This window comes from Poecilia reticulata, linkage group LG7 (genome assembly GCF_000633615.1).
Source record: "Poecilia reticulata strain Guanapo linkage group LG7, Guppy_female_1.0+MT, whole genome shotgun sequence".
NCBI classification, from domain to species: domain Eukaryota; kingdom Metazoa; phylum Chordata; class Actinopteri; order Cyprinodontiformes; family Poeciliidae; genus Poecilia; species Poecilia reticulata.
The window spans coordinates 18,767,124-18,785,623 of NC_024337.1; the positions used below are offsets into that span (position 1 = coordinate 18,767,124).

Below are 18,500 nucleotides of genomic sequence, written 5' to 3' on the forward strand. Positions count from 1 at the left end.
TATCCGTTTCGTCGGATATTCATTTAAAACAAATACCTAAAAATGTCAGGAAGAAAACTGTAAATTAAAACTCTCACCCTGTTGTGTTAGTAGATTCATGAGCCAATGAGAGAAATCCCTGCCTTACAACATCTCTCATACGCCTCTGTTTCTGTGTGTGTTTAATCTGATAAGAGACATGGACCGGTTCTCCACAAAATGATTCCTGCCTGAGCTTTAACTTGAGTAAATAAAGATCTGAGCAAATAAAGATGGTTCAAGATCTGCTGATGTCCCCAGGCAACCCAGAATGAATCTCTATCCGTCTTATTAATCTGATTTACACGAGTCCATCAGCCACCAAGATCAAGCTCACTATGAAGTTCATTCATAGACCCTTTGTTTCCACTAGTTTGACTAAATATTCCTCGTATACAAAGTGGAGTCTCTCCTTACGAATGATGTAGATGATACTTTTCCACAGTGAAACACAATATTACCTAATGACWGTCTCATAAACCACATTTATATCTTTTAATCAACTACAGCCACAAAGAATGCACATAATAAATATATGGATTCAGAAATTTAGCATTCAGAGTGAAACAAGCCCACATATTTATAAACACTTTTTTATTCATTTTTTTGCTTCGTACACAGCTGATGTTAGATGTCAGAGAAACACTGTTACGCCACAGAATGCATCAAATTAGCTTCAGAAGCTATTTGAAATTGTTCTACAGAAATTTTTCCCTCAACGAGGAAAGCATAAGGTCAGCCTTTTTGTTTTAATTTATAAATCTAAAAAGCTAAAAAAAATTGGAACCAAAGTTGAGGAAGAATGTGTTGCACTCATAATTAACATAAACTTTGCGGTTGGAGTTAACAAACAGAAAAAGATGCAGTTACAGAGGGTAAGTTGGTCCTTTTTCACAGACACGATAAAAAGCTCCTTCTCAGTCTCTCACAACACTTCAGTTTTTGCAAAGATATGTTCTATATATACACACAACATGAAAGGAAAATCTTCAGTTTTACCAGATAATGTCTAAAAACACACATATGTCAAGAGGATCCCGACCTCTGCATGTTTCCCCCCTCCATACAAATGAAAGTTGAGGCTTGTGAAATAACAAAGGTTTAATAGCAGCTCTATTTCCAGCTGTTTCCTCGTCAAATGGACTCAAATCCCCACTTCCTCTGCCTGCTTCCGAGAAGGTACGAACAGAGCGAAGTCCCAGGGAAAACAGCCGTAGCAAGAATTGGTCCTTGAGGTTTTAGTCTCATGCTAGAGAGTAGATGGTATTCATCGGAGAGTGGAGCTCTAGATTCCCACCAAAGTCCAAGTCCCTGACGTCTCTCCTTGTTCCCGTGTACTGGCCGATGAACGACCCGTCCTCATTGAACTGGATTTCTCCTCCTTCTCCGTATTCAACCAGGCTGTCGTCGCTGTCTGATCTCTTCAGTATCGCCTCCACGGACGGCTGAGCTCTCTGGAGCCCTCTTTCCTCCTCCCTGGCAAAAAGAGTAAGGGTGTCAGCACAAATTGGATCTCAGAAACATGAACTACTGTGACTGAAATACAGTAAAAGGTAATGCGTCGTACCGCCGAGGATAGGGCAAAGTTGAGACACGTGCTATCCTGAAATATGAAAACATTTAATTAAACTGTGTAAAATTAAAAGATTGAAATTCAGAAAGTAAAAATTTATTTATTTTTGTTCATAAAGTTACTGTAAATAATGTCAATAGCGTCAATAAGTCAAGCTTTAGTCTTTTCATACCTTTCAAGGGACCTTGAGTGGTTGAGTGGAAAAAACAGAAGGTTGAGGTTTTGGTAGGGAAAGTTTTAGATAGAGAAAGAAAAGTAAAGAAACAAAAAAAACTATTTAATTAAAGGGTTACAGAAAATAAGGTCAGATATGTGATTTGAACTGTATCTGTGCTCAGATGTGCTAAAGCGTGATTGACAATAAAGCCGCAGTTTCCATTTGGCTCCAATCTTCCTGTTCTTAGGAAAGGTTCACGTTGGAGATTGTGTCTGGGCAGAGGACATCAGTTCAGGATAAAACAATTCAAGTATTATTCATTTCATTGTGTATTTCCACGTGTTTTTGCATTGCTGAATGTGAAAGTGTGTCAGGCCTAAAGCAGGCTGAGGCTCCATTTATTGGAGTTAATAAAACTTTACTCCAGTAAACGGTTGGACCACCAGCAGTCCAGCAAAGTGAGCTTACATTACTAGTAAAGATCATTTTAAATCCCTTCTTCAAACTTGTTGGCCTTTAACTGAGGCCTGATACTATAACCTTTAATTTTTGTTTTCTTCATTTATTATTGCACTTATTTTTTATTATGTTTTCTCTTCCTTTTTCCATCAGCGTATTCTACTATGTTACCATTTTTGTACAGCCCTTTGGTTTTAAACCGGCTTTTAAAAGTGCTATATAAATAAATTTGACATTGACAGTATTTTTCCTTTTCTTCCCTCCTCACTATACTGCATAAGACAGGTCCACTTTGTCCTTGAAACATGCCAAATTGTCCCTGTTATCTCTGCTGCACATGGTAAAGCTAAATCCTTTTAATGCTAAAGGTGGCTGCAGTGCTTACACAACATAGCTGTTCTTTTTGTGACGTAATTAGGCATAACAGACCACCAGCACTCATAAAAAACTGAACAATAATTAATTTTTACTTGGCAGTTTAGCTGGGTGTTACTGGATTAGTTAGAGTTTGTTGATTAAAGTATTTCAAGTGAAAGATTGACACATTTTGTTGATAAATTCTTATATGTTGGGGAGAATTTGGCCGTGTTTGCAGGTATTCAACAAACAATGACTGAGACTGAAAGGAATTTTAGCTTTTATTTCCTGATAAACGGGTGATGCCTCAACTTGGGAGTTTTGATTAAAATTGCTAACTTTGTTAATAATTTGCCTTTAGTTATAAATGACCAAACCAAGCCTGTTATTGCACAACACTGTATAATATTAACTTCACAAATGTCACTCACATAGACCTCTGCATTAAATGATATCAGGTTGATCCCGGACGAAACGAACCAAACTAACTTTCTATCTTTCTGTTCAGGTAGTGTCATGCCAAAGATTGGGATTTTTCCAAAGAAAAGCCATTTATGTTTAATTAATTTAGGAACTCAACAGTAACTGGTTGCAATGTACCAATCTACAAAAAAAAACTGTTTTCATTTGTATATTTAAAACTCATCCTTGAACTTGTTCAGTTAGGATGGACATTATTGGTACAACAATGTCACAGAGCATTTTCAGTTTACAAAAGGAAAATACACAGATACAGAGCAAATCCATGCAAACAATGTTATCAGAGTATAACCTGAACTGATAGATGTGTGTTACAGTGTGACATTATTCCTCATTACCAACTAATACAGCTGTTTATCTGTTAGTTTTGAATGTTTACCTGTAATCAAATGTTCCCTCCTGATCTTTATCATCCATCAGTTCCAATGAAATGTCCTTTTTGTCGCGCACTAATTCATAGAAAAAGTTTAAGTTAAAACAGTTTGCTAGGAAAACAGAAGCAAACAGCAAATGTCCTGTCAAATATGTCCAGTTATTTTAGTAATTGGACGCAGCACTTTATGCTGATTTGTTTTTCCCAGTATGCACCTCTGCATACCGGAATATTTCACAGGAATTTCCCCCCTTTGTACCTGGATATTTTCCTCCTCGGCTCCTCTTGATGAAACACACTATGAGGAGGATGAGCACGATGAGAGCCACAGCACACATGATGCCAATAAACCACCCCTGAGTGGAAATGTCCACCTGGTCCTGAGCATATACTGGGACAAACAATCACACAGGAAGAGAGTCAGCATCTTCCCAGCACTCCAAAGCGGTTGTGTCTAAAAACCGAGAACAAGAGTAAATTACTCTCTGTGGTGTAGTGGGGAGACTCCTCCGTATGCCATTCTCCCAGCCCGACCCGAGTGTGTGCAGCCACAGAGAATCTGTAGCGAGTGTAGCGGTCGAATCGCCGAATAGAGAAGCTTGTCACGTTCGGTGGGAACTCCTCCACTTTCAGCTCTTCTCCTCTGCTTGCATTCACTGTGGAGAGGTGGGAAACTTCACAAAACTTGGACAACTCTTGATGTTGATCCTGGAACATTAAACTTTCAGGTATCTGACCGCTGAGTAGTTACAAAAGTTTATTGCCCTCTTCACAGACTTCAGTAGTATTTGGATTTCTTTGTGCAGATACATCAGTGGTTATAAGAGGGAGGGATCCATAACCAGCTTTTCTGGAATTGCTGTGAGTAGTTGATTTTTAAGTATTTCTGAGTGCGCTTGGCATCGTTTGTTAGAGTCTTTTGGCATACCTACCTGTCTGGTATTTCAGGCTGTAACCAGTGATAACACCATTAGGCTCTTCTGGTAGGTCCCAGTCAACATAAATACTGTCCAGATGTCGCTGTTGGATCCTGAAGGATCTTGGAGCAGATGGTACTGTAAAAACAAAGCCCAGGATTGTAAGCAACATTTTAATGCAAAGTCTGTAGAAAAATAGCAGCATATTACTTGCAGATGGTTTATTTTATTTTATTTTTTATACCTCCTTCTGGTGTGGAGAAGTGGATGTGATTACTTGGCGGTCCTTCATACCGGCTGTTTGTCACTACTATATACATCACGTAGTTGCTATAAGGAATGAGGTCAGTGACGACGCCTGAGGGTTCTGGATCGCTGTTGGGAAACACTTTCGACCTCATGGCTCTGTTGACCCTGTGCCACCTCAGCTGGCTGCTGTCTCTCCAGTAGTAGACCTTAAAATTCAGAAGAAACACTTTTCAGTTTTTGCCTCTGTGTCGTCACATATTTGGCTCCAGAGTCAAAAAATGAAACGATGATCAACAAAAAAAAACACAGACACAAAATTAGTAACATTATCAAATAGAATTACCAGCACAGCAAAAACATGAATGTAGTTTATTGAATGTTGTTGTAACTCAAGTACCATAAAATGAGCTATTAACCATCCTATAGCAATTAGCTATAATAATGTACAGTGAGGGTTCTGCAGGTATTATTATGTTTTATCTTTTGTTACACTCATAATAGACCCACCTTGTATTCTTTGAGCTGACCCATAATAGATTCACGTGTCACTGGGTCCCAATGTAACGTAACCTGACTGCTCTCGATGTCAGACACTCTCAAGTTCAGGGGGGCCGCTATCGGACCTGGGAAAAAAATTGAAATGGAATGCCAGCTTATCTTTACTGTTGATAAGAAGACGTTTTTCAAAGTAGTTTGTAAGGCAAGAATGACATGGAATATGAATAAACAAAGAGGTATTTTATTCTGAGAGAATGTGCTGAAAATGTATATTCTAAAATAAGCCAAAAGATAAGTTTTTAGTTTCTTCTCTAATGTCATAAAATGGGAGAAACAGTGGGGATATTTTGGAAATTCACCACAAACTATTTTGGTGATTTGTTAATTATTTACGGAGTGCATGTTTTCGAACGTTTCACAGAGATTTAAATGATAAAGCAGCAAACAGACAAACTGTACCATAAGTGCAAACAGTACTTACGGTCTTCACCAGAGTAACCAATGACCACGGGCGACTCAGGTCCAAGCCCAAAGTCATTGACTGCCTGGACTTTGAGCTCGTAGGGGGTGAACGTGTCCGCGTCATAAATGTAATACTTCAGCCACTTTGTAGTTGCATTTTTCCACTCCTCTCTGGAATCCCTCCTTCTCCACCAAACCAGATACTTCAAGTGTGGTCCGTTCCACTCTCGCCATGTCAGAGGCTGCAAACACAAGAATCGTCAATGTGATGTTTTGTGTTAAGGAAGATTTATGTGGTAAACTCCCACAGGGAAATACAGATTTACGGTTTTATGTCAGTCCTAGTTACCTCCCAGCTGATTTCCATGTTATTTCTCCATGTACCCACACCTTTCAGATTCTTTGGTATGACATCAGGAGCTGAACAAGAAAACAAAATGACCTGTAATTCATTTAAAACCACATGTTCGAAGCTTGGATTTTCCCAAGCTAAATGAGACAAGCAGGCATGATTTTATCAAAAGTTATAAATCTAACTCTTTTTTTTCCCTCTTTTGATCAGGAGGTTGTTCAGAATAGTGTCTCTCTGGAAAATCTGCTCATTAGCTGTTAACCTTAAGTGAGTCCTAAGACACATGAGGTCGAGTCACGTCCTGAGGCGTCGTCCTGCATCACGCTCTAGATTGCTTCAGTCCTGAGGAGCAGCTTACTCAGAGTGTAACACAGATTCCTCCACTAGGAATATATTTACACGGCACATTGATTTCCACAAACTTACCGAGGACAAACATAAAACCCAGCGGGTCGTAATTAAAACTAGTTTATTCAGAATACTCCTATTTGCCTGCTACTACTTTCTCAGTTTTAAACCCTTCTAAATATAACAACTAGGTTTTACACTTACATGCATGATCACTCTTTACTCATTCTGAATCAGAAGAATAATAGATTTGCAGATTATAGTCAAGGTTATATAAGAAAATTTGATTGAAACAAAATTCTATTATTATTATTATTATTATTATTATTATTATTATTATTATTATTATTATTATTATTATTATTATTATTATTATTATTAACTATATTTAAAATATATGAATTGATGGAAGTTGCATACAAATGGTTTCATGGGAATGTCACTTACACAGGCTACTTTGTTTGGATCTGAGTCACATAGAAAACAACGTCTTGCTAAGCAAACTCCACATATTACATGTTGCGCTAATTTTGTCAAAAATGATTTCTTAATCTAGTATCGTTCCCCATTTAATAAACATAAAAATAGATTTTTCTATTATTTACATGTAAGATCATGCTACTGCAGGAAAAAAAGATCATTTACGACTTTAAAAAGGTCAGTGTGAAGTTCTCTCTATGTCCTTAAATTATATATGTATGTATATAAAATCATGTTTCTCATGTTTATAAGCTAATAATTGCAAATATTGTCACTCAGCATGAGACCCACGTGCGCCGCTGGACTGGAAGCGCTTAGATGGCCGACTGGGACGACTCGATCCGATTTCATTGTTGGCAATAACCCTGAACTCGTAGTAGGTGAAAGGTTGCAGATGCAGCATGACAGAGTTGAGATTTCCTGGGTATGTTGATAGGTTTTTCCACTTTCCTGGTATCCAGTCATCGTCATCGTACTGCACTAAATACTCTGTCAGAAATCAAAAAATGGCGCTTAATATTATCACGACGAACACACATGCAAAACATTTCAAAAGCAAAACGTGTATTCCTGTCAGTTTATGTAGCTGATTCATTTTACCAGTGATGGGGCTGTGGTTGCTGTCTCCAGGAACCCAACTGAGTCGCACACTGCGTTCGTATGGATCTGACAGTTCCAAGTCAGTCGGAGGACTTGGTCGGTCTACAGCAAACAAACAAAAAGCAAAACGTAAAAACAGTTTTAAGACAAACAGGCAGCTTATCTGCTAAAATAGGTTTTCCTTCCTCTGGGTCCTACCCATCACCATTAGGTGTGCAGATGCAGACTTCTGTTCCAGGTCATTTTGGATCACACATGTGTAATTCCCCTCATCACCTCTGTTCACATTAGTAATGACCAGGTTTGATTCATCCATAGAGACTCTACCAAAGTAAAACAAAACCCCTCAAATGATCAGACTGAAATAAAAAGCTTTAATTCTGTTGTGAGACATGAATTAAACTTGAGGAAAAGTCACGGACCTCCAACTGAGAGCAGCTTGGTTTTTGTTTTTCATCCATGTTGTTTTGATTGGTGTGGTGATGTCTGCTTTTACGCCACACTCCAGGCGCACATCACTTCCACGCAGGACTTTCATACTCCGTGGTTTGGTCACAATTATGATGGGCTCTAAGAAGCATAACAAACAATGCTACTGTCAGACCATTAGTAGAGCCTCTTGGTGACAAACGTTTTCTGTGAGGATCTGTCATCTTTACCTTTGACCTCTACTCGGACTTGATTCTCATCTCTCCCTGCTATGTTGCTGATCACACACAGGTAGGTGCCCTGGTCTTCTATCTGGATGCGTTTGATCTCCAGAGTCCCGTTCCTGTGGGTCCTGAAACGGTTTCCCTCCAGAGTTCCTTGTCCGTATTTGGACCTGTGTCAGACAATCCATAAGCCTACAGACTCTGAAAGGTTGCTCCCTAATGTCAGCCAATACTTATAAAACACATGCTGTGGCCTTACCATCGCAGTTCAGGAACGGGAGAGCCAAAGAAGTGACAGTCTAAAAAGGCACGATGTCCCTCTATCGTCTTTATGAGCTCATTCCTGGGCCCAATAATGCGAGGCGTCGCATCTGAGGGATAAAACACAAGATCATCTCAGTAAATTTGGTGACTGATACTCACCACACGGAGGATAAACCACAAAATATCAGTTGACTGTTCACTGATTCACATTTGGAATTAAATTTATGTAAATTTGAGTGGAAGGAAAAAGTGTGACAGAAAAACAGTACAGAATAAAAGCCCCATTGAGATGATTGTGGGGAGAGTCACAAAGCAGACACTGCAGCTGGATTCAGTGCTTTTAGAGCCACAACCTACAGACCTGTCAGTAACAACTGTGCTTTCATAACTGGTTTTCTGTATTTTTTTAAAAGGAGATTAAATATTTGCATATATTTGAACATTTTCTTAGCTTAACAAAGGCAAAGACAACTTCTCACCCTCAAAGTTGTTCTAACAACTAATATTTAACAACTATTCTGGCTGGGAACTTCCGGTTTGAGAACTCCCAGTTGAGTCACAAACCAGACATTTTTAATGTTGCAGTTCAAATGTAATCAAATGTAAGATTCTAATTTTAGTAAACAAATGAAGCTAAAAAATACTCAGAATGACAATGACAAGGCAGATGTGCCAACTTTTTAAACAGTATGTAACTACATAAAGTTGTTGATTGGTGTTGACCGTATTTATAGATAAAAAAATAGCTAGAGTTGGTCAAATAAACTAACGCAAAATGTAGTAGATTTCAATGTTATCTGACTGTCAACACAGAAGAGCGTTAGGAATACATCTAATGGATGTTTATATTTCACTGTCTTTTGGACTGTTCATGATTATTTGTAAAAATAATCCACAATTTATGGCTTAGTGCTGACTTTGAAAAATAGTTGAATATTCTCTAAGTAACAAAACTTACGCAGCACATTGACAAACGCATTGGCCAGTAGGTACCCATGCTCATTGGAGGCATTGCACTGATAGACAGCCGTGTTTTCTGTGGACACGCTGCGAAAGGTTATTGTTTCTCCAGACACCTGCCTGTTAGGCTGCGGTGTAGACGCTGAAAAACAAATTACATGTGGATGAAGAAAAGACTGGGCAATAATTAACATTTAGATAAATTTTTAAAAGTTCATACTGTGCCCCCCACACTTTGACAAACATAGTAAAGAGTCATTAAAAGACATAACTAAAATGTATATTTTGCTGCATTAAAAAAAATAATGGAAAAAAAATCTACAAAGATCCAAGGTGCTCTCTTTAGTTCATATCAAATATGTTTCCTACACAAAATGTAATCATGAAATGATCATGGGAGAAAGTTGATTTGGATCTGGTGACCTAATTCATATATTTTAGATGATCATCCAGCTAAAAAAAACATCTGGTATTCCGAAAGAGGCCAACAGTATCACACATCATTCACCATAATAAACCTCATCTGTACAAAGCATGGCATTCTGGTTAAATACCTGAAAACATGTAACAAATTGTTTCCTTGAAATCATAGAACAAAAGGCTTCCTCATTGCATGACTCTGCAGCAACTAGTTTTCTTCTACTTTGGACTGAGTAGTTATGTTAATCTGCAGACCTCAAGAAGCTGCTCTTTTCTGCAGTTCTTTAAAGGTGAACCTTGCATATTTAATTGCCTTTCCTCTTCACTGTGAGTGGTGGCAAGCTAAACCTGAGTTCTAGCAGAGATATTTTTGTCACTGGTCCAGCTTTTTCAGACTACAGCTCTGGAAAAAAAAAGAGGCTACTTAAAATGATCAGTTTCTCTGATTTTACTCTTTATAGGTTTATGTTTGACTAAAATGAACATTATTCTTTTATTCTACGAAATACGGACAATATGTCTCTGAAATTCCAAGCAAAAGTTTAGTATTTATTTTCAGAAAATGAGAAACGGTCAAAATCACAAAAAAAGATGCAGTGATTTCAGAGCTCAAATAATGGATAGAAAACAAGTTGATATGCATTTAGATACAACAATACTAATGTTTTAACTAACTCAGGAAGAGTTCAGAAACATTTTATGTCTTTCGTTCATCTCTTCCTGTCTTTTCCATTTGTAAGAATAGCTAAGAGAAAAGGGACTTTGTGCTGCATCATATTAATACCTATGTGTAACAGTAAAACATAAATTCCTCATTAAAAGTTCCTAGACAAACTACGGCCCACGGGCCGGATCCGGCCCGCCTCCACATTTGGTCCGGCCCCCTGAACGATACCAGAGAGCATTCAGATTTTTTTTCATATACTGTGTTTTCTGGACTATAAGCCGCTTATACGTGGATTTTTCTACAACCACCAGGGGGCTCTTTAGCTGGAAGTGAATCATTGAAAGTCAAAATTGGAAATAATAGAAGAAAGCGCCCATTAAAACGGAATTAGGTTTTAATAGGGAATTGAAATTTGAGAATGTTGTTGATCGTTAAATAGTATTGAGGGGATAAAGAAGATTTTTCGTTTTTTTTAATAATACTGGGATCATTATGAGAATTTGAGGTATAGGTATTAGGATCCAGTAGATGGCATTAGTGCAACAGTAATGGATGCAAGCTGCTGTTGAAATCTAAAGAAGCACATGCTAGTAGCAGACATGAAGGATCAGCACTTTTACTGTTACAGTTACCGTTCGGAAACTACTGTAATCAGTTCTGTTAAATCTAAACTTGGAAACTTTTTCTTTTTCAACCGTAATAAATGTGATATTCAATTGACCTATTATGACTCAAATTTTGGGTGTCCGCTCCCCTCTGCTGCTGCTGCATTGTTGTGGAAAACCTGGAGCGGCAGAAATATCTGCGGCTTATATGTGTATGTTTACTGGTTTAAAAAAAACAAAACTTTGGGGTTGTAGCTTATAGTCCGGTGCAGCTAACAGTTCGGAAAATACGGACTATAATCTTTCCTGGATTTTTTCTGTGAAGAATCCAGACGGGATTATTTGGTTATTATTTATTTCATTAATAGTGTTATTATTTATTTCCTGACTTTTGTTCTGTGAAAAACCCCAGATTTGATTGTGCTTCCTGGAAACAATATATTTTTACATTTAGGCACTCCTGTAATCGTCACACTTTTTCTGTTACAAACTGACTCCGGCCCCCCACCAGAGAAGGGAGAAGTTATGTGGCCCTCACAGGAAAAGGTTTGGGGACCCCTGCTCTAAAGCATATCTTTTATTGAGATTACTGATTTCTACACTAAATAATGAATGCATCTTAAAACTATTTTACACATCGGTACCAGGTTGACAATAGATTTGCAGGATGCTAAACACATCCTGAAACAAAGACTTACTCTCAATTGGTTCCCCGTTTATGGACCAGCTTATCGTCGGTCGAGGGGCCCCATCAGAGCGACACACCAGCTGTCCGTTTTCCTCAGGAGCCAAGATCAGATTTGTAGGCCTTTCCAACCAGAATGGAGCCGCTGTTCAACACAGAGCACATTAGCTGGTGCAAAAATGTGCTCCAAATAAAAAGAGTTTGTTTCTGAAAGTCTCACCTCTGACCCTGACCGTTATCGTGTGCTCAATGTACCCGATCTTGTTGGTAGCTGCACACACATACTCTCCAGTGTCTTCAAAAGACGCTTTTGGAATTTGAATCATTTTGTTGAAGTTTTTCACTTTCATACGTGATGTCACTGGCAGGTCCTCGCCGTCCTTAGTCCAGGTGATGCGAGGAGTCGGCCTTAACGATGGATTAAAAAATAAATAAATTGTAACAGCGAAGAGGAGAAGATTTGCATAGGTTTTCTATGTCTTTGTTTTTCTGAAATTCAACAAAAGGTACAAAGGTCTTGAGTTTGTGAACTTGAGCTTACATCCCTCCAGCTATGCACTCGAGAAGCAGCTCTTCCCCTTGCAGCACAAGAATGGAGCTGGATGAGCCTTTGGGAGACAGCCAGGTGGGGGCGGCCTCGGTCATTGTTCGAGCTGCCGTGGAAACCATTCAGAGGACATCAGCCGCACACACATACACACAGTAAAGGTCCAATCTGTTCATTGAGCAGCACAAAACTAACACGGCAGTTAACTGTAAAAAAAATAAAAAGAGCAATGCTCGCGATTTTAGGATGCAGGCTAACATTCAATTAGACCAACCGATAACGTTGCGTGTTATAATGAGCAGAACAGGAATTCAAAGGCAAAAGTCACATCTGCACACCAGCTTGCAGAGATTCCCGTGAGAATTTAAAACGAGTGTTAAGCGACTCACTTGTAAGCACCTTCACAACCACAGGCATCTTTTGCTGAATCATATTCTTGTAAGGAAATCGAGCGCTACAGCAGTAATCAGTGGTGGAGTCATTAACCAGCACGTTGGAGAAATACAAATCTCCATTGACCCCCATGGAAACTCTGCGATCCTGCCGCACAGCCTGCATGGTGGGAAACGCTGTCTGAACGGGCCAGTTGAAAGGTCTTGCATACGAACCTAAACAAAAATAATTAGAAATCCATCATATAAAGTATTGTTCCGAAATAAAATTCTAGTCATACTCATAAGCACTATGCGTTTTTTAGGCATTTATTAAGAGTGAACAAGAAGTGTGATTAGCACTGTTGGAGCATATTTCAACCCAAAGATCACTATTGTGTGTCGGACACTTACAGCTGGACATCCAGTAGGTTTCAGGTTTAGGGGGGCCTGGTGGAGCGTCGCAGGGCAGGACCAAAGGAAGGCCAGCGCTGATTACGACCGGCTCCAGAATCTCCCGTGGCCACACAGGAGGTCCTGCACAATCACAGAGGAATGCATGTTCCATCTGAGCAGCAAACTCACCAAACCTTTTTGCCTCCATGTAAGCAAATAATTTAAAAGTATATTACATTGTTATACACCACACAGGTGAGATTCACATGTTTGATTCAAAGCCGTATTAACACAAACGGCAGCGGAGTTCTCACTGGTCACTGACATTTCCTTTAACTAGACAACTCAGTTCTTTTTATAGTTTTGTATTTTGACTTACTGTACAGCCGTAGTCTGATCTTGTGTGTGTATGCGGACCCATACTGATTGGAGGCAATGCACTGATACTCTGCTTCGTACTGTTCCGGATTGTGTTTGGCATAGATGTCTAGGGTCCCTGAGCGCCTGCGCATTGACACCTGGGAGTCACGGGCCACGTTGAAGTACTTCCCGTTACGCCTCCACGAGAAACTTCATATTTAAGGAGAAGACAGGGGGGGGGAAATCAATGACGTGACTGCTGATGAGGCTGTTATCTGCTCTTTAGCTGGAAATCTCACATAGGATGAGGGTTGCCTTTGGCTTCACACTCCATCACCATGGTTTCTTTGGGATCCACAATGTGCTCCTGTAGCGACTGCTTTGTGATGGTTGGAGGTTGTCTGGCTGAAAGGACGAGAGATAAATCTGGCATTTCTACAAAAATAAACAATGCCTAACAAAAGTATTTAAACCTTTGTCTCACTTTTTCACATCAACATCACAAACGTCAGTGTGTTTCATCGGATTATGTGATAAACAAACAAAGGGAAGTGCATGGATATTGTTCAGGAATACAGAAGAATCCTTCACTTTTTAACAATTTTAAGAAATGAATCTGAAAAGTGGAGTATGCACTGGTTATAAGCCTTCCTTATTCTGATATCACTAGCTACGTTCCAGTGCAACTAATTGCCTTCTGAAATTGCCTAATTAGTAGACGAAGTCTCTTAAGTATTGACTTCACAACTGTGCATCTCTTCGCATTGATTTGTCACATAAAATCCCAATGTAACACGTTCAGTTTTGTGACTCTTGTGTGAAAAAGTGAGTCATGAACACCTGTAAAATGTGCAAACACATTTACAGCCAGAAAACAAGGCAAAAAGAAAAAGAAGAAACAGACAACTGAGTTTGCTGACTCACTTTCAAGAGGAACGTCCAAAGCCCAAACACTCTGCCACAGAAACAGCAGCAGCCCTGGTCCAACCAGTGTCCTCATCCTTACAGTTCATTTAGTCCAGTAAGGGTTAAGTGCCTCCAGCTCAAATGTTCTCAAACTGGTAACAGAAAAAAACATGTGAATTAATGATTCTGTTAAAAAAAAAGCATCTAGCAAAGCTACTACAGATGAATAATCTCCAGAACATCAACAGAAATATTCAGACACTTTGAATTGTACAATTTTGTATGATGTGGCAAAAATATAAGAACAGATCTTTTTTTTTTTTTTTTTTACAAGCACACTAACTAATAATAAAACATTTCACTTGATTTATAAAGTAGTAACATTGATACAATCAAAATTATATTTAAATATACCTTTTGGGAAGTTTTAGTCATGAGAGTTTTGCCATTACTGTTAATTCTGTATCTATAACTGATAATTTATAGGACAGAAAACAGAAATATAATTATTTTGGACTTCAGTAAGTTGCTCCAGTAACAATTTCAGCTAAGGTGAAATTATATAAAAATGAAATAAATGAATGTTTAAATAAATAATAAAGTAATGCAAAAACAACAACAACAACAAAAAAACCTAGCTGACAATATAACAGATAATGACAAAAACAAAAATGTATCATAATTATAATCAAGGAACCTTATTCAAATATTGTTCTGACTGAACAGATATAACAATGAACTTAATGTCGTGGCCTTTACATGATATCAAATTTTAGACTGCAGTCTGATTCAGAGGTGGCTGAAATGCACAAAGCCTGAAAAAAGTCTGAAAAGAATATCTTCCAGGATTAATGTATTGAAAGGATTTAATTAGAAGTCTCTTCAAATGCATTTTTCTATAAATATGTAATGAATCCTGCATCGTCTTAGTTTGTCAAGAACAAAAGTTATGCAAACCTACCTTACTCCTGTAAACTTAAATTACTGATCTCTCCTCCCCATCACCATGGCCTTCTCCACGCATAAATAATTCAATTACTTTTCCCCAGGAAATTATTCTTCTTTTGCACTACAGCAATTAATGCCCCAGTCCTTCAAATATCAGGTCAAGAACCCTGGAACGAGCAGAAACACATCAGTAATTGAGTTTATGTCCGTCACTGCCACTTACACTCTTCCCACCCTTCTCATGAATAATGAATGACTCCATTCAACTCCTACACTTCACCCACTCTACCGTTCAGGTCAAGCTCTCGAAAGTTCCTAACATCTTCATTAAATACAGACACAGTTTTATATAAACTTCCAGCAAATAAATGTGCAAATGTAGCCTAGGAATCTCCGCTTTTCTTCTGAGTGTTTACTTTTTTTCAAACAGAAGTGGAACGTTAGGGAAAATGAAAGCACAAAGCAACCTCAGCTTGGCACTGTTTGCATTCTTGGTGGTTCTGACAACGTCAAAATGTGGGCTAAAGCAATGCGCTGCACATTATGAATGAATTGTTTGTTTCTGTCACATGAATTTTACATTGCACAAGTCACCTGATGTCCTGAGGGCAGGAAAGTTTTTACAAAGTTATAAAATGTACTTCAGATTTCTATTTGAGTTGTTTGGAGACTATTAAAACCAGTGATTTGTCTTTAGAAATAATTTACAAAGGTATTTAAATACAGAAGTTAAAAAAGGGCGTTGCTAACCTTTGTTTGGTATGTTTTATTTTCTATAAAGAATGGCAGGTTGTCCACAGTATCCTTACCTGTGTGGTTCCAGAAACAACAGAGGGGTGTTCAAACAGACAAAGAGTTACTGGCATGAACAAAAGCAAGGCAGAGAGTGAGAGAATGATAAGAATCAACAATAATGAAATAATTACAAGGACAGATATATTTATGACTCTGCAGTCGATGTTATCTGTGGCCTAGTCCACATAAATACCCAAAACACAACACCAGCCACCTCACAGTGAACAGAAAAGCAGAAAGAGCTGCGATGAGCTGCTTGGCTCTCGGAATGAGCTTTTCTGCCCATACATTGGACTGTGGCAGGCCTGTATGTGAGCAGCAATCAGTGCCATGCACCAGATTGCACAGTGAAGAGGCACAGGGGCGCGTGGGACCGGCTCAGTGACGACAAAAGGGCCTCTATGCCCATGGGTCTCCTCTGGCACGAGTGCCCAGGGCTCCTGTGAGAGCAGATGGCATGTATGAGGGGGTGTTAAACCAAACAGGCTCCCCATTCAGCCTCAAAGCCGCTATCACTGACACTTTGACGTCAGTCACTGCATCAGGACGAGCCCATGAAGATGGAGAAAAAATAAACACTGCTGAGCAAGACGCTGAAAAATTACATCATCACTACTGTGCATTAAGAACATGACGGTCTCAAAACTTATGTTGGAGCTGTTTTTTCAAAAAAGTAAACATATCAAAATTTGTTATAATTTGGCTATTAGTAGCTAACCTTTGATGAACTCTTCTTTAGTTCATTACAGCTTTCTCGGGCTCCTTGTTTAATATTTTAATTGGTTTGAGGTAATGGGTAATTGCATCATGTTGATTTTGATGACCCTTTTTTTTTTCCAAATGTCAGTTGGACAGATGGTAAAAGTTTATGGACTGCTCATTATATGCAAGATGCCACAGTCCTGTGATTGCAAAAAAAAAAGCCCAAATCATCTCCCTCCCAACACCAAGCCTGACATAATGGAACATGGTTTAATTCTCATCTGGATTACAACTTTTCATTGCTTCTCTATATTTCGCAACAGTAATAAAATAATTTTTTTTGTGTTTGTTTCTTATGTTGCTGTCATCATGTAACACACTTTGAGCTTCCTCTTATGCTGCTCTTATGTCCTAGGAAAGCAGATTTCCCCCCCCCCATGATTGTCAGGAAAATGTTATATTGAATTATATTTTTATTGTGCTTCTTGAAATAACTTTCTTCACTTTTACTTAATATCTCCAGATTATTGGAAATGTAAGGCAGAAACACTTGCCTTTCCTGCCTGCTGTCCTGATATACTCCCTATCTAAAGGATTTAGACCATTGTTTTAAAATCTGCATAAAGGGAGTAAAAATATGCTGCCCTTGTTTTTTTGTTCTAGTATAATACACGATTTTATCAAATACTGAATACAAATTTAAACCTCGTGAAGTATTTGCACTTGAATGCATCCTTCTATTCATTATTTGTCTTCTACTGCATTCATCATTTTTTTAAATGTTGTAAAAACTGTAAAGAAGCACTGTACTGCAAAAGCACTAAATGTTACTGACTGAACAATTAAGGCAAAAATATTAAACCTGGTCTGTGCAACATTTATTCAGTTTGTTAACACTTCAGTACCTTAAAAGTAAAAATGTTACAGAATTTTTTTTTATGAGGCATTTGTTTTCTAAGATTGTAAAAGACTTGTATTTTTCATTAAAACCTTGCTGGCTCATTATTTGTAGTAACAGTGCTGAGTTCACAATCATAACAACACCTGCCAATGTCCAGCCCCATTTCACAGATCAGAGTGTGACATCATATTAATGGTGTCCTTAACGGCTGCAGTGAAGAGTCAAACTTTACTCCATTATTACAGTACACACCATGCAACTTTGTACTGTCATGTGTTTCAATACTCTACATCTTGTATGAACAAATACAAATAATTGGCTAAACAAATTGCAGTAAGTCAATATTGGGAGGTCCTACCTTAATTTTTTTTTGGTCTCTGTTTACGCTTTCTGCCCTGAAGCACGATGTCTACCTCTTCTTATCTTCACACACTGTCATCTTGCAGAATCTCCAAACTGAGTTTCATCACTCCTTACTTTCACTCCATCTTCTCAAAGCAGGTGACAAGCAGAGAGAAAACAGAGGCTACTATAAACTGTTTGGATAGCTGCTACTGGCCCCGGTCACACGCCCGGCAAACATGGCCTGAGAGGCTGTGATAATAAATCCATTGTGAAATCCACACATGAATGAAGTCATCTTCATTGTGTTGGCAACATGAAGCTAAACAGAGCTGCCATGTCAGGCACTAGATGATAGATTAGGGTTTTTTTTAGATTTAGCAGTCACTCCATGCAGCGTCTAATGGAATCATCTAAAGCTCTACTTAAAGTTAACCAAATTTGCGTTTCTCTTATGTTCTGGACTGTTATGGACCTTGTAGCTTCACCCTGGCTGTCACGAGCGCACTCTCTCACACAAAGCATTTCTTGTTTGAAACAAAGTCAGATTGTTGTGGACAGGGGGAGCGCAGCTTCCAGACACATGTGGTTGCATTTAACCCTTCATATTCATGGGGCAGTAAAACCCCTGCAGTTTTGGACACGTACAGTATGC

General features: G+C 38.6%; 1 protein-coding gene across 8 annotated transcripts; it reads right to left on the minus strand.

Moving 5' to 3' along the window:
* Nucleotides 1–593: 593 nt before the first annotated feature.
* Nucleotides 594–18,351, minus strand: nfascb (neurofascin homolog (chicken) b). Of its 8 annotated transcripts, none has more exons than XM_008414266.2 (29): nt 17,862–18,349; nt 15,856–15,914; nt 15,119–15,272; nt 14,176–14,309; nt 13,551–13,656; nt 13,271–13,461; nt 12,910–13,032; nt 12,514–12,732; nt 12,119–12,230; nt 11,798–11,985; nt 11,591–11,722; nt 9,199–9,342; nt 8,236–8,347; nt 7,983–8,146; nt 7,746–7,893; nt 7,522–7,646; nt 7,324–7,425; nt 7,015–7,212; nt 5,893–5,963; nt 5,563–5,785; nt 5,091–5,206; nt 4,579–4,789; nt 4,350–4,472; nt 3,900–4,073; nt 3,677–3,808; nt 3,424–3,493; nt 1,764–1,775; nt 1,586–1,621; nt 594–1,494 (listed from the first exon to the last, which is right to left on the minus strand). In XM_008414266.2, exons 4-29 carry the CDS (start codon nt 14,249–14,251, stop codon nt 1,263–1,265), a joined length of 3,540 nt encoding a protein of 1,179 aa, XP_008412488.1. In that variant the 5' UTR covers nt 14,252–14,309; nt 15,119–15,272; nt 15,856–15,914; nt 17,862–18,349; the 3' UTR covers nt 594–1,262. The 8 variants fall into 8 exon arrangements, with proteins under 8 accessions (XP_008412488.1, XP_017161426.1, XP_017161425.1 ...); XM_017305937.1 differs by lacking the exon at nt 15,856–15,914 and adding an exon at nt 15,915–16,340; XM_017305936.1 differs by having other exon boundaries at nt 15,856–16,340.
* Between the last annotated feature and the right edge of the window lie 149 nt (nt 18,352–18,500).